The sequence below is a fragment of the Cyprinus carpio genome, chromosome B23 (assembly GCF_018340385.1).
Source record: "Cyprinus carpio isolate SPL01 chromosome B23, ASM1834038v1, whole genome shotgun sequence".
Lineage (NCBI taxonomy): Eukaryota > Metazoa > Chordata > Actinopteri > Cypriniformes > Cyprinidae > Cyprinus > Cyprinus carpio.
Window position 1 is genome coordinate 18,167,509 of NC_056619.1, and position 16,299 is coordinate 18,183,807.

Genomic DNA, 16,299 nt, shown 5'->3' on the forward strand with positions numbered 1-16,299 from the left:
TTTCTCAGGTCTGCTCTGTCTGATTAAACTCCAAGCTTTGTAAATGTCAAATGTGCAACACTAATACATCTTTGCCAGCGGGTGATAAACAAATGTCATGCTCTCCTCAGCAGACGGGCAATCTGGACTTTATATCCCTGAGCTTCATTTTCATTACCTTCATTGACATAATGTTGTTGAAATCAGTGTGGCTGCCTGAATTCCTAATAAAATATTTTTACCTGCATCAGTTAAACAGCCTTTTCTATGAATTTAAAGAGATATATTTTCATTTTCAACGTAAAAGAACTCGATTCATGGGCTAAATAAATCGGCTGATATATTCATAAAATAATCTTTTTATGTGTTCTGCTGTCTCAAGAGTTGATAGACAAACATTTGCACACCTGTGTCCCCCAGTTTACAAATTCAGTAAAACAGGTAAATGAGATTCAAAGGTGATAAAGCCACCGTGGACCTGCTACAGCAGTCATCCTGATTTATTCATGGATATTAACTCAACAGGATCCACATTTTAAAATAGGACTCTCAATAAAAACACTGCACTGATCATGATTCACTCAGCTTTGGTAGAGTGGTGTATATAAGAAAAGAAAGCATCCATCCATCTCATTCACCAAAGCCTGACCTGATAGGACCTTCAACCTGCTGCAGAGATGATGTGTAACCTGCTCCTGTCCTGCTCTGTCCTCCTGCTCTCCTGTACTCATCTGGTAGCACATCCTGTTACGGACACAGCTGACATGACTTACAGCGGCCCTGGTGAGTGCATTTAGACATAATGTTTCAGATGTTATCATTTATTATTATTATCATTTTTGTATATATAGGATATTTCCCCCCGGCAATGATTATTGTTTTTGTATATATATATTGGATATTTTCTCTTACTTTCTCTTTGCAAAGTTATGTTCATGGATGTTCAGGATCAATAAATACTACAATATTGCTTAAATATATACTGAAGCATTTTTTTTATACATTTTTAAAATTATATATTATTAGGCTATATATTTAAATATATTTAATAATAATAATCTATTGAACATGTAATAATATTAATAACAACACAAGCAATACTAATGATTATTTTATATATGCACAGTATATAATTATTATAATATATTTAAAAATAGATAATATATATGTAATAAATCTTGCTTTTCTCCATGCATTTAATAAATTTTTTGTGCCTAAGGAGACATTCTTAGAACAGTCTCTGTCTCTCTCTCTTTTCCACTGATACCCATTTTCATTGACAACTGGCTTAAATTAGTACACAGGGTGCAAAAATGTAATTTTGTAATACTGGTGCCAGATAGCAATGCAGGCAAATCCTCCATAGTTGATGAAATAAGGACTGTCTGATTGCTGCTTTAGATTCAGTGGAAGAGGCCGGAGGCGTCAGTCCAGATGATTTCGCTGTCTCTGATCTCAATGATCTCCTGCAGAGGGCGGCAGTCGTAGAATATTCCCCGCTGCTCACCCGAGAGAGTGAGACTCATTTATCTGACACAGACATTTAATCTCAAAAGTTACAACTTCACCATCTTTCAGTGTTACTGAAATTTCTTCTGCAGACGAAAAGAAATCACTCTTTTGTATGCTCATACTGTTTCTTTCACAGATATCAAAGTGCCTGGGCAGATTCCTAAAGAGGCTCTTAGAGAGGTAAATGAAATAATCTCTAAGCATGTAATTAATGCTGTGTTCATGTGTCTATATTACATTTTCATGCAAATATGTGAGCAACAGCCTCTCTTTCTCTTTTAATTACTGTTAGAAAAACCGTATCGCCTCATTCCTCCCAGCGGTCTGTGGGGCAGCAGGAGACAGTTCAGGAAGAGAGGCGGCGGTGCAGATTGCTTCTGGAAATACTGTGTTTGAGGCATTCGTGACATACAGAACTGAGTCACAGGGCTTTTATAGCTATTTCTACCAGTATGGACACTCTCTTTCACACACACCCACACAATAATACACACAATACAAAAGGAAAAATATACAGGACACATTTATAAAAACTATTGTGCAAAACAGTTGCTTCACAGAGAGACTGACGTAAACCACTAAAATAAAATATCTTTTTTTCAACATATCATCAGCATTTATGTGTCTGTAAATTTTGAATGACATAATTCTGGAATATTTTAAATAAGTCTTTATAGAAGAGACCACAATAGCTGTACTGTATAAGACATATAACTGTAAACTATAAATCAATGCAAAAATAAACTAATAAAAAAAAAAGAAATAAAAAGCCTCCATTTTTTGTCAATGACGTTGTTACCATCCCACCCTCTCCTTTGTAAATTGAAATACAGAATTTGCATTTGTATATTTTGTAACTCCTTTTATTTCATGGTTTACAATGAGTTCTTAACAGAGAGAGAGATGAGATTTGAGTGTAAACCTGGTAGCTTTGGATTGACTGGTTCAAGCTATTTTGAGACTGAATTCAAACAGGGACTATTCTTCAATCTTGGAGGCTGGACATCCACTTAGCTGGAGATGACAAATGGTATCTAGATGCATCTACGGGTTTACTAAACACACACAAAAGAAAAATACAAGCCAAAGTTAAGCTATGATACATGTTCAACACCACTTGCCACCTATACTCCTATTTATATAAAATATAAAGAATATATATTAAAAAAACAAATACTTTTTTGGTCATATCTAAGGCACCAAGTCTTAAAATAAAGGCATCTATGGTTTCATTAATACCATCCACAGATAACTTTCCATTGCATAAAATGTTCTTTATAGTGGAAAAGTTTCCTTGGAAAATTTTAATATTCACTACACTAAGAAAACAACAACAACAATAACAACAACAAAAACAGTTTTCTTAAGAACTGATCTCTTAAAAATCTTTGGGGAGTCCAAAATGTTTTTTTTTTGGGTTTTTTTTTTTTTTTGTTTATGGTCATAAAAAATCATGCTGCTGCTGTTTTACAAGAACAGCAGTTCAGTGGTTGTTTGAGTACCTGCTGTGGACTCTCGAGGGTAAGGCTCTATGTATTGCTACTCCTGGACGTGGCAGGTGTCTCTTCTCCAGATCCTCAGTATTAGGCCACAGAACCTCAGGAGAGTCCATCAGCTCTGTGTCCTGTCCCTCCTGCTCATTTACTGGAGTCATCGCTCTCAGGAGCTCTATCATCTAACAGCACACACACACACACACACACACACACACACACACACACACATGCAGTAGTTAAGAGTAGTTCAGTATTCTATAAACAAAAACAGCTGAGTGAGCAATTTCTCATTTTTATGACTACATGACACTAAAAGTGTCTTAACCTCTCTGACAGTGTGAGCAGCATCGTGTACAGGCTGACTGTCACCCCACAAAACACACAGCAGCAACAGACTGACAGACATGCCAAACATCCCCTTCATTATATCTGTAAAGCAGAACACAGTCATAATGATTCACAAATAAATTAGGTCTCAAAAAATGTCATCAATTCATAAATAAAATAAATACATAAATTGCATGATAAAAGAAAATAGCCAATGAATTAGTCTTAAGGCATTAAAGAAACAAATATATAATAATTATTACTTTAAATAGTTTTTAGACATGCATTATATGTACATGTACAATGGTATTTTTTCTAGAAAACATATGACATAATGATTAGCACAAAGAAGCAAATCAGAACTGAAATACAGTGAATGATACATAGGCTAACTGTCAAAAATTACGAACACATTGTTCCTTACCTAAACAGCCTCCAGCAATTCCCAGGTGGTTGATGTCGTGCAGAACACAGCGCTACACTGAGGTTAAAGTATTGTCTTCACAATTTATATCCTTAGAGGAGTATAACCAATAATCACGTGTTTAGAGTCTAGAGGGCAGTTACCTGGCCCATAAACCCTGTCAGTAACTGACCCCATCACTGTCCCCTGTTCTGTTGTCAATAATAAAGCAAAAAATGCCCCTTCAGCACAAGCACAAATGTGCAAAAAACAGTAGTTTTTTGTTTTTTTAATATGTTATTATTATCATGCATCCACCATTCCTGATCACACAAAGTAACTAACCATTACTTTAATCACTGGATTTGAATAGTCTGAAGACAACCAATAATAAAATTAATTTACTGTATGACCTTTCACTAATTCATTATCATGATTCATTAAACATGAATATCATCATTCGGACCTAAAACTGTGAAAGCATCTTTACGTACAGTATATGACAGGATGCAGTGGCCTGCAGTGACCAACAGATGGCCCAACTGAGCCAATAAAATTTAAACTGAAATATAATTAAATACAGTTTAAAACATTTTCTTTTAGTTTAGTTTTAAAAATACACTAAAATAACTTGAAAAACAGGCTTATTTTAAGTTTTCCCCTTTTATTATTTTACAGCAGAGAGAATATAAAGCATTCAGAAAACATCTTTCATATTTTAAGGGCAATTCAAAACATTTTGCATGGCTTCAGCAGCTGAATTCTCTTTTTTTAACATATCCATCGATTCAGTGACTCTTTAACATGCACAATTACAAAAATAAATTGCTCAAACCAGGGGGAAGGAAGAAAAACAAAGACATTTAAAAAAGAAGAAAAAAAAACAAAAACAAAACAAAAATCAGGGGTCATCAGGAAAGGAGAGGGCTACATAATTGGGAAAGACACAGAGAAAGACAGCTAGAGAGGAGAGGAAAAGTAGATCTAACACTAGTATAACATGCAAAGTGTAGAGAGCCCCAAGTGTAGCAGGGCCGCTATTTTCTGGGTTTAAAAGGGATGAAAACGTGCAGCTCCATGAAGGGTGTCATATAAGCACTGTCCTTAACTACTGCATTCTAATCTCACAATACTGGCATTTGCATAAGAGTAAGTCAGCTACGTGTGTCCAACAGATCGCTGTCCCCATTAGGTCTACAGGTCTCCACTTCAGGAATTGCTTATTGCTCTGTGTCCATGAGTGGTGGGATGTTTCCTAGGGCCCTGTTCTCCCTTTTCTAAAGAATGAATGCGCAGGCAAGGCAGTCTCTGTTCGAAGCTATTGATGCGACAAACACAACTGATGAGGTATCTTCTGTGGGCTGAGCTGTGATACCGTTAAAGCTGAAGCAGAATTGTCAAAATGAACCCGTATGCGACCAGATGAGGTTATTGTCTGGCGTTTATAATCTACAGCTATTCTTTTAAATGTTTTGAAATGTCTATCTATGACTAGAATAAAGTGATGATGATGATGTTTTTGACGTTTTAAAATCTATGGGTATTATTTATTTTGTTATGTTTATGTAAAGGTGTGTGTTTATACAGTCACGCTGCATTGAACTGAAACTGAAAATCCATGCGTATTTACACAAGCAGCAGACGCATTCGAGTAGACCTGCTCCGTTCCAACGGGCTTAATCACTCTTATACAACACCAGTCAGTAGTTGGATTGTTCGTTATTATGGTTTTTAGGTAAGTAGGGTGATTTAGATAAATTGGTTTTTTTAGAAAAAGGCGAACAGCATGACATGTTCAGAATCACAGTAATTTGATCAGGACAGTCTGGCTCGTTTCCCAATAAGCAGCAACTAATTCTCAAGTGACTTGCTCTATCTCCTCTTTTCTCCAGTTTGGCACCTGAGTTAAGATACAAAAGTGAACCCGTCAGATTTACACCCGAGGTTTCAACTGCACTAGTGCCATGGACACTTTAACGTTTTTGTGTAATATGTTCTGTGTTGTGTTTTTGGTGTGTGGTTTATTTTGATTTTTTTTGTTTTTTTTTTCTGTTTTTTTTGTGTTGTTGGAGTAGTTGAATGGGATTGTGGGTGTGTAGTTGGGTGGTACTGAATTCGAAAACGAAACAGGAAGCCAAATTCTATTTGAAAAAAAAACGAAACAGGAAGCCAAATTATATTTGGTTAATGATGAAGGTGTAAATATGACTTTTTGTATTGTAGGTTTATGTTTCGAATGTATAGGTATGTTTCAGGTTCTGAGTTACGTTTAGAAGGCTTCTTTATGTTTCAGTATTTCTTCGACAAGTCTACCTGACTACCAAATCTACAAAAATAAGCATGCTTTGGGTGCTGTTTCAGCCACCCGGTTATCTATGTTACCCATGCAAGCATAATAAGACTCGAGTTGCCACCGCAGTGCATCAGCTGACAACCTAAACTGCTACCGGAATGACGAATGCAAGGCAAGAACCAGCCGGACTGAAATCTGCAGTCCTCGCGGGTTCATCTGGCAGTTCCAAGAGGACGTGAGTTATGACGAAGCCTAACTTCCTGGTGCGCTAAAATGAAATACACAGAGAAAGCATGGACAAAGAAACAAGTTACGTAACGAAAAATAAAGACAGACAGACTATAATTCACTTCTTGCTAATGCCAGTCCATCGCAAACCTCACATGCAGACTGACATGGCTCGCTGGATTTAGAATATGATCAGGCACTTCCAACATAAGCACTCTGAAGAAAACATTTACATATCATTCTCTTGAACAGAGACGCAAATACAAAATGACAAAAAAGCATTTTGACATGAGGGGAAACTGAAATTTGGGAATTTTTTTTTTTGAATTTTTTATTGTTTTAAGGAGTGATTTTCAGGATCTTCTCCTTTTTCAAAAGCCACGGCGACACCTGCTGTTAAAAGCAATGTCACTGCAACATCGGTGAAACGAATTGATCTTAGGAGATCTATCTGGCCCTTGACGCCGATGTTTTAGCACCGAAAGAATCCCGTTTAAATGCATAACAGGGAACCCAATCTTTCAAACAGTGTAGCAGTGTGGATCTGTCATTATTTCAGGCAGCTTCTTTACTGTCAACTCACAGGGTTTTTTGCACATCTTGTTGAATTAGACTTTCAGAATGTTACACTCAAAGCTGCATAATGCTGCTGTAAGCTCCACTACCTGCATTCATAACAAAAACATACTTTACATCATTTCATTGACATAATACAAAACTATTCAGACTTATGAAACACAAAACAAACAAATATACAGTACAAATGAAACAAATGAGATATGTGATACACTTAAATTTCCTTTCTGAATGCACCATCATCCTTGACCGACTGTGTTGACGGGTTATGCTATTGAATGTGAGTGAATCTGATCACGTTTTATCATGTGATTATCTGTTCAGCAATGATTAACTTCCTTTAAGCAGTAGCATTCACATTACTTGGCACCATTGGCAAAAAGATTCTTGGTAGCCCAGAAAAAACAAACAGATGTAAACATAACCTAATGATCATTTTGCCTTTTCTCCTACCTCTTAAATACAGTATTTTTTCATAATTGCAGGAAAGTCATGCTTTAGCAAAATGTTCTTCTCAAGAACATTCAAAATAAAGTAAAATCCTCTTATAGTGAAATAATTTTACAAGAGCATAGCCACTAATGCTTTTGAACTCTTTTTTTTGTATCTTTGTTCGTTTTTGTCATGCACATACAGTAGCTTGACTTTATTCCAGGTATTTACACTATGTACAAACGATACAACCATACTTCTTAGGCATTCAAACAAAACTATACAAATATTCAGATTTCGACGCCAATCTGTTTTGATTCCTTTTCAGTGAGTAAAATAATATATTTCTAAAATACAATCCCGCTTAGATAAATGTTTTACTTTGCGTACCGGCAACCCTCTTTATGTACAGGAACCGCTCAATTGTCAAAAATATGGATTTGTCTAACCCCAGGTGTGGAGACTTTTTAAAGTATGTCCCAGATATCAAGGCAATGCATGTTCCTTTAAAGAGCTTAGAAAACCTCAAACAAACAAAAGAAAACGTTACAAACTTGCCAATAGTAAATGATGGACAGAGGTGATGACATTTGGTGTCTCCAGTACATTCATGGAGTTAAAAACAAAACAATGAAAAGACTGCGGCCTAGTTTCAAGCATGCATAAGACAAGATCTGCCTGGAGTGATCCAGTTAAATGTTATTCATATGTAAATTTTGAGTGGTAGTTTATAGTATGTTTGAGATAGTATTTGTGTTGTAGTTTTATGTTTTATTGTTTTTTTTGTTTTTCTAGTTGTCTTGTTAGCATAATCATTTTAAGTATTTTACAAGTCTGTTGATTTTGCTTCTTACATTCATTAGATACCCAGTCCCCTTGTAGCTAAGAGAAGACAGGCAACCGTAAGGGACAGACTGGAAGAAGTTTCTGAAGAATTTGTCTGGTTGTGGAGCAAAGCATGTACAAAAACTAATTCATGAATTATTCATCATTTTTGGTAACAGTTTTACCCACTAAACACATCTCTTTTTTTGCTTTTTTTTGAAATTATGTAGTAAAATGGGGGCAGTTTTTGTGTGTTGATTTTTCTGTGTTGACTCCATATTATGTCATCTTCTCTCTTTCTCACTTCATTTATCTTCTCTTTACAAGCCACTGAAGAGCAGGACTTCCGTCCATCCTTTTTTTTTTTCCTTTTTCCAACAAAACATTTTAATGCTCATCCAAAATGACAAATCAATCCATTAAAAAGTGCAAAAAATGCCACGAAGCAAATGTTGTTCCTCCTAAAACAACATCCTTAGAGTTTGTTTTGATCCACAGCAGTTGGCTCTTTCCTTCATAAAAGAAACATAGAAGGAATAAAGAGATATGAAAAAATGAAGTTGTTTAGTAGCCGAAGTATCAGTCATACAGTAGTAGTAAGAGTTGCAGTGTTCTTGCTATTTTTTTTTTCCTCTTGTAAAACGTCTCTGGTTGAAACAGAAAAACTGAAAGGAAGAGTCTGGAGAGTAATGTCACATTGTGAGGGGGCTCTTCTGGACGCTCTCATGTTCCCTGGCCTTTCTCAATTCTCTCACTCTGAAAAACAACAGGCAGATATTAAGGGATGCAGGTTGAATATCTCACATCTCAAGTCATTTTAGCATTTATCTCAGAAGGCAGAGAAGGTCAGATCAAGCTCTGATTAAAAGGGTAGTTTCTTTCTTGTGTAGAACACAAAAGCAGATTTTCAGCAGAATGTCCAAACCGCTCATTTCCATACAATGAACCTGAATGGCTGTCCCTGTCATACATTGTATAGAAATAACATAACCTTGACATTCTTCTAAACATGTCTTTTTGTGTTCCAACTAATTATAATAAAAACAACTTAAGTTTCATTTTTGGGCAAATTATCCATTTGAACAGAAAAGAACACTGGTGTGCTTTAAGAAAACCTTTTAAAATCTTTAAATATCCAGCGCAGTGTAAAATTAATTTTTAAGGGATCGATTGTTACGAGATTGCATGGTTTATTTTGAAGAATTATGTGTACAATACATTTTTGAAGATTTGAGATTGCATGGTTTATGTGGAAATTTGTTCCTGTGATGGAAAATCAGAATTTTCAGCAGCCATTACTAAGGTCTTCAGTGTCACATGATCTTTGAGTAATCATTCTAATGTGCTAATTTAGTGCTCAAGAAACATTTCTTCTTGAAAACAGTTGTGCTGCTTATATTTGTCAAAACTGGTAGCATATATAATTTAATATAATCATTTTTATAATAATATAATTTGTTTGAAAGAACACTTTTCTGGCCACTTCTTCACTGATGATTTGCCCCATTTTCTTCATTGCCTCACCTTGTAAGTTTCTGCAGTAAGTAGATATATAGGACAAAAAGCTTAAAATAGTATGCATTTCATTTAATACAAAATCAGTCGAAACCTTCTCATCTCGTCACTTCTGACAAGAAACTAAAGCTGTCTGCTGATTATTCTGTCTACGTCCTTTTGAAACATGTTGCTCAAACATCTGATGAAATACAGGTGACATTTGCACAGGGTAATGCGACCAACTTAGCTTTTATACTATGCTTTTTTTGTATACATATATCATATCTACAACCAAACAGCGAAAGAGAGATAGACAAATAGACAGTCAGTTCCCACTGCAGCATGTGCAATAAAACAGGCTTTAGCTGAACTAGCCTGAACCAAACACACAAGCCACAGAGGCAGCCAGTTTTCTCTGGGTCACATATTTCCCAGCATGCCTCAAAGAGCAAGACTCATTATCATATATTCATGCAACATCGCTTAGACCAAACAACCTTCTGTTCTTCCGTCTATCTTATCTTTTCCTCTTTACAAATACAGTAAGTAAAGGAAACGTAAATAATCAAGACAGGAGAAAAAGGTGCTTGTTTATTGTAGTGTCTCAGTGGTTAGTGTACAGCAGGACACAACCGATATCCTGAGGCCGAACATTTGCAGAGGCCCTTGATCTCAGTCATCAGTGCATCCAGTTGGTAGCTGTCATGCAAGCAGGCATCAAGCAGTGGTGATGAAGGAGGTAAGAAGGAGCAAGAGGGGATGGGAAGGGGGTCTTTGTGTGCATGTGACGAGCGAGTGGGAGAGAGAGAGAAAAAAGGACATACTGATTCGCTGAGGCTGCACTCACCCGCTTGAATAGTCTATGGTCCATCAAGGGGCTTTGCATTAATAGCAAGACAACACCAGAAAGCTATTAGCACACAGCAGATATCATGATGGAGAAGGAGGGCAAGGAAAAAGAGCCAAGGAAAGGGAGGAGCACCTCTCACTAAACCACTCATGATTAATGAATCACACTTTCAAGGATAAAAAAATAAGTTCTGTTATAACTAAATAAAATAAAAAATATGGAAGGTGTCACATTTGTATTTGTATCAGCAGTGTTTCAGGTAGCGGATGAATGGGATGGCCAGTAGGGGGCGATGTGGCGGTGGGAAAATACCTGTGGCGGCAGCGGCGGAGGAACCTCATGATCTTGCGGGCGGCCTGATCCTGCCTCTTAGTGAGAAGACTCTTCTGAAACAGAAACATCACTCTTAAACACATTTAATTTTGCACATTACATCTAGTACATGAATAAAATATCTTGCAGGGCAAAGCTCAGAGCAGTATGCCACTTGGAACAGATTCAATTGAGCTATTGGCTGAGTACAGAAGATCAAACGCCAGTTGGAATCAGATTTGGACTGAATTTACGAGGCAGTGATTTATCACAGGGCAGTTTAGTGAGTGCTACCTGCGTTTGTGCTGGACCAGTGTGCCGGTGGCCGCTCTGCGGTGAGGCCTCAGCCGGCCAAACTCTCTGTAGCTGCGGTAGCACTGCTGGATCAGCACGGCCGCCCGCCGGCTCTGCTGGAACTTCTTCTGCTCGTGGTAGCTGCGGAACTTACTCTGGATAAGGATGGCGGCCTGCGTCATCTTCTTATAAAGTGCATACTGATACATAAACACATTAATGAAGATATTAATGACAAAAATTTAATTGCTTCCTATTCAACTCACATTGGCCACATACACACTACACACTTTAGAGAGTGACAACCACATTTGTTAGGAGAGTGAATTTTTGGGTGGATTATCCCTTAAAGTATACATCACTAAATAATTATGAGTTACTCTCAAAACTGCAATGATTGACAGAGTGAAAATCATAGCAAAGTTTTGTAATTAAGTAATATTGTCAATTAAAGACATTATGTCCATCAATATTGCCATGATCACTTACTATAAGTGTCTTGAGGCTCGTTTTTCCACAGAGTTGCTTATAAATATAGGCAGTAGCAGACTGCAATTTTTAAATCTTGTTTCTAGAATACAGTTATGTATTTTAGCTTATTTTACTGAGGCACATTGCTTGTTTTGGGCTTCTTTTACTTCCAGACCTAATTACTGATTATCTAGAAGAGGGGTTTGCAAACCTTTTAAAGCCAACAACCACTAAAAGATATGTTGCCCTCAGGGAGCATTTCCTAAAATATAAAAGCAGCTATATGTTTTTATTTATAAAGAGCTGTTTAAACTGTGTGAGACAAAAAGCTTTATGTAAAGGCAACATGTTGTTTCCAAAATTTAATTATTGACTTCTGTATAGTAACTCTATTGAAGCCAATGAAAATTACTAAAATATGATCTAGAAAATATTGACTATGTATTAAGTTCAACCCATTATTATGTAATATTAGATGCATAAACCTGAAGAGAAACAATTCAATTGTACTTTTATAGTGCTTCTTACAATGAATATTGTTCTAGAAAATTTACAGTTTTCTAATTTACAGTTAACTTATTTAAATATGCAAATGAAACAGTGTGTAAATGGCCATTGCTATTAAACGAAAGAAAATCTTCTTTTTATATTGCATGAGGAAAAAAAATATATTTTCATGAATGGGAAGCCGTGTGACTTTACACTAAGAGCTCTTCAAAAGCTTTTAAACAATTCCCACAACAGCAGGCCTTATAATTGACTCAAGTGCATTTGCTGGAGCTTGACGTAATAACCAGACATCCAGCAAAGGTTGGCAAAGTCAATGTCAGAGCATCTTAAAGGATTACCTGCTTGTACTTCCTGTAACAGCGCTGAATGACAGCAGTGGCTACTTCCTGTTGCTCGCGCAATGGGCGTCCCTGCAAATAGAGAGGGAAATGGGTTGGTCTGAGGAGTGTGCAACACTTGGGAGACGCCCACTAGGCTCTTTACTTACAGGACAATGAAAGTGATAGAGAAAAGACAACCTTCTCACTTAACCACAGCTGGTGCTGAGAGAGCAGACGCCTCTGAGCACAAGCCGCCAGTCTGGCCAGCTGGTGAGTCTTTGTGGAAACTCATTACAGGCAGCCACAGGAGGCAACAAACGCTCTTTATAATAAGCCAGGCCATGCACTGGTTAAGCCACCTTACCCATGCTGAAGCTGTGGGGACTGACTACTCTGTGCCTGTGTGTCTATGAACTCATAAGGAAGGACAAAGCAGGAAGGAGACAGAGGGCTTCCTGTGTTTGTTCCTACCAATACTTGCGCACAGACATTTACATCCTGTCTCTATTCACACATCAACACAAGCACGTGGCACCCGAGCCTCTGGCCTGTACCTTGTACTTGCGGAAAGCGGTCTGCACCAGCCGTGCGGCTTCGTAGAGCTCCCTTTGCTCGGGGTCAGACAGCGTGAGCTGGGCTAGCTCTCTCTCCACTTTGCTGTTGGAGGCTCTGAGAAACTCACTCCACTCAGACGGAGCAGGCAAGGTCGGCTTCTCAAACTGACCCTCACGCATGGGCGAGTTACACGGGCTCAGGTTAGGGTTGGAGGGAGGGGTCAGGGGTTCACTGTATATGGGACTGCTCAAAGAAACAAAACACACACACATATATACATGGATTTAGCAGGGTCCAGGCATACATTTTGTTTTTCCTTAAGCACATCATCGCCAGGGTGGGAAATGAAAAGCACAGCAGGTTGACTTTACTTTGAAATTTGCACAATTACAAACATTCGAATTGACAAAAGAGTGGCTAGTACATTTACCAGCATTCCCCCCTGGTTGCTGCATATTAGTACATATGTATATTAAAGTTTTGACATTGACTAACCTCAAGTGGATGATGCTGGGCAAGTGTTCCACGTCTCCCAGGTAACTGGCTAGCCAGTTCATGGTGTTGGTGAGCCCACTGTTGTCCAGAGGAACAGACTCCACGGTTGGAAAATGTTCCCGCTTGATACGCTCTGGAGTGGCCTCAATGATGTGCTCTGCCAGGCTCATCATATTCGCCTGCGAGGTGCACAAACACATGCATTCAGTGTTAACAAGCACAGACCTTCTGTTGTGACAAAATGCACACATACACTTGCTAACCCGACAGATCAATCAAGCACCGGGGTGTTTACTTTGGAGGAACACTGCTACAGCCCCTCTATCCCCATCGAGTGACAGAGATGAATGAGGCTGGACTAACTCCTGGCGATGGAAGCAAATCAATGGTAGAAGTGTATTATGTGGTGACGAAAGTCTGGACAGAGAGCGGGGCCACAACCGCTACTCTCTATTGCTGATTTCACATCTCAGCAGGACGGATGGTGCTCTATATCTCCCTTGGCCTCTCTATGCTTGTAGCTGTGTTTGTTTGCAGAGTCTTTTACTGACAAATGAATCAGTACAGGTGTAAATGAGGCTGGCTGACTGTGAGCGAGTGCTATTTAGGGCACTGTGTGAGTTTGTTTATGTGCATTTCTCTTACCTGCAGGTCTTCCATGTGCGAGAGGCAGTCCTGGTTCTCTAGATCCTCCTTGTAAGAAAGTATTTCAGTGTCTACCATCTCTCTCTCCACCATTCCCAGCATGCTGAGGGATTTGCCACGCTGTCGCAACCGGCTGGCCAACTTCTCCTTCCCTACCCCGCTGATGCCCCCCTTCCTGAGCACTTCTCTATTGCCCCATTTATGCCCTCCGCGGTAAGAGGCCATCTTGGCTTGCGGGATACCCACTGTCCCCAAACCCTCCTCTGAGACGCTCTTATCTGGGCTGGATGGGGTGGAAGGAAGGGTCTTAGGGCTGGTTGACAGTTTATGTGTCTGCTGCTCCAAGTTCAAGGGAACCGACATGGGCTTATGCAGCTGTGCTTGCATGAGCTCGGGGTTGGGCTTGTGTTTTTTGGCGAGGGGGAGGTCCCGCTGGCACTCGTTGCTGTAATAGCTGGAGGGCTCCGATCTCGGTCTTCTCAAATCTAGGCACAAAAGAGAAATAGAGAGTGAGTTGCACTCAGAGCAGAGGATGGATATGATATTTCCATTACATTTGCTCTGTCTCTTACGTGCAATTAGTGATAATCTAAAAAAATAAGACAGTTGGAATTAGATTGTGCAGCAAGTACTGCTTGTTGAAGTGAATGTAATAAAGTATTACATTAAGCAAGCAAATCTGCTATAATCTTTTTAGTAAAGCAATAGTAGTTCATCTGTTTTCTAAATACCGCAGCTTTTCCAGTAATGAACAACAAGCAGCAGTTTTTCAACATGCAGCCTTTACAACTTAGTGAGCTCTCCTAAAACGCCATCTATCTGTCTCATATGTAGTGCTGGAAAGTCTGATTCGTTGTGGCGAATTAGTTCTTTCAGATGGTGTGTAAATTAACTAGTTCAAAAAGACGTGCCAACGAGCTGAAGTTTCTCATCTTTTGAAGCATAGCAAAGTATTAGTTAAATGCTGTTTTTGACTAATGTTTTGTTTCTGATATATTACTTTTTTTGTTGAATTTAGAGTAAACTTTCACTGTTAACGTTAAATGTTGTCAAGATTCGTTCATTCTCAGTAAAGACATTTATAATGTCACAGAAGACTTCAAATAATGCATAATGTTTTCTAAAGAGAAAAAGTTTTCTAAAGTTTCTTGAGTTCCAAATCAGCATATTAGAATGATTTCTCACAGTTTATTTAATTTGTAATAATATTTCACAATATTGATGTTTAACTGTTTACTTTAAAATAAACAATAAGAAATCTCACTGGTAGCATATATATTATACATATAGGATGTATATGTGTATGTACAGTATGTGCAACAGTATACAGTATATAAGACAATGCCCCCTTAAAGTGATGGTTTACCTAAAACTGAAAATTCTATAATCTTTTACTCAACCTCAAGTTGTTCCATACTTGTATGAGTTGACGGTAGCCATTGATTTCCATAATACTTTTTTTCTATACTATTGATGTCAATGGCTACCGTCAAACGTTTGGTTACCAACATTCTTTAAAAGATCTTCTTTTTGTGCTAACAGAAGAAACAAAACTACAGGTTTGGAACAACTTGAGGGTGAGTAAATGATGACAGAATTGTAATTTTTGGGTGAACTATCCCTTTAAATAGCTTTCATGTATTTAGCAACTTTTTGTTAGCAGCTTATAGAGTAGCTAACTACTTTAGAGGTTCTCACCAGGGTTCTGGTTGGTGCAAGGGGTTGTAGTAGTGGTGGCTGTACCAGTGTTCTGCCCGCTGGGGGCCACCATACTGTCACTGCTCCAGCTGACCATCCAGCTGTTGGAGGTGGGGATGTCGGGGTTGGGAGAGAAAGACATGCTAGAGTTCGGGGGTAAAGAGGATGGGGTCTGCTGCTGTTGCTGTTCCTCCCTCTCAAGCTGCTCCAGACACTCTGCCAGCTTGGTGTGGCCACGGGAGCGGGCGATGGAGAGGGGCAGGCGCCCTAGAGAGTCTGGGATGGCCAGTGCTCTCCGGTCCCACTTGTACAAGACCACAGCTGCCTCTAGGTGACCCAATGCACAAGCCCACATCTGCAACAAAGAAACAAAGAAAAATGGTATGGGAAAAGCAAGAAAGGTACTGTTTATTTGCCAAATTTTGTCAAAGTTCAATTAGAATTGCTTAAGGAACACACCAGTGGAGTACAAGAGAAGTGATCCACGTTGAGAGGGTCCACCTCAAGTTCCAGATCAATGCTGTCTGCATGCTTCGTGCTGGATAAGACAACAAATACCATTTTTCACAGTAAGCAATCAG

The 16,299-nt window shown here is 38.5% G+C and overlaps 2 protein-coding genes across 2 annotated transcripts in view; one reads left to right on the top strand and one right to left on the bottom strand.

Annotated features, from left to right (window-relative positions):
* Positions 1-496: 496 nt before the first annotated feature.
* uts2a (urotensin 2, alpha) lies at positions 497-2,267 on the top strand. The gene is made up of 4 exons (XM_042751051.1): positions 497-762; positions 1,381-1,494; positions 1,628-1,675; positions 1,778-2,267. The coding sequence occupies exons 1-4, from the start codon at positions 657-659 to the stop codon at positions 1,885-1,887; spliced, it is 378 nt and encodes a 125-aa protein (XP_042606985.1). The 5' UTR covers positions 497-656; the 3' UTR covers positions 1,888-2,267.
* Positions 2,268-8,334: 6,067 nt separating this feature from the next.
* LOC109088857 (calmodulin-binding transcription activator 1-like) overlaps positions 8,335-16,299 on the bottom strand; it is a 263,636-nt gene continuing 255,671 nt past the window's right edge. The window contains exons 12-20 of the mRNA XM_042750524.1: positions 16,178-16,256; positions 15,719-16,073; positions 14,021-14,505; positions 13,376-13,554; positions 12,880-13,123; positions 12,344-12,415; positions 11,025-11,224; positions 10,731-10,823; positions 8,335-8,827 (exon numbers count right to left, since the gene is read on the bottom strand). Coding sequence (XP_042606458.1) covers positions 8,764-8,827; positions 10,731-10,823; positions 11,025-11,224; positions 12,344-12,415; positions 12,880-13,123; positions 13,376-13,554; positions 14,021-14,505; positions 15,719-16,073; positions 16,178-16,256 — 1,771 coding nt within the window. The 3' untranslated portion in view covers positions 8,335-8,763. The remainder of the gene's footprint in view (positions 8,828-10,730; positions 10,824-11,024; positions 11,225-12,343; positions 12,416-12,879; positions 13,124-13,375; positions 13,555-14,020; positions 14,506-15,718; positions 16,074-16,177; positions 16,257-16,299) is intronic.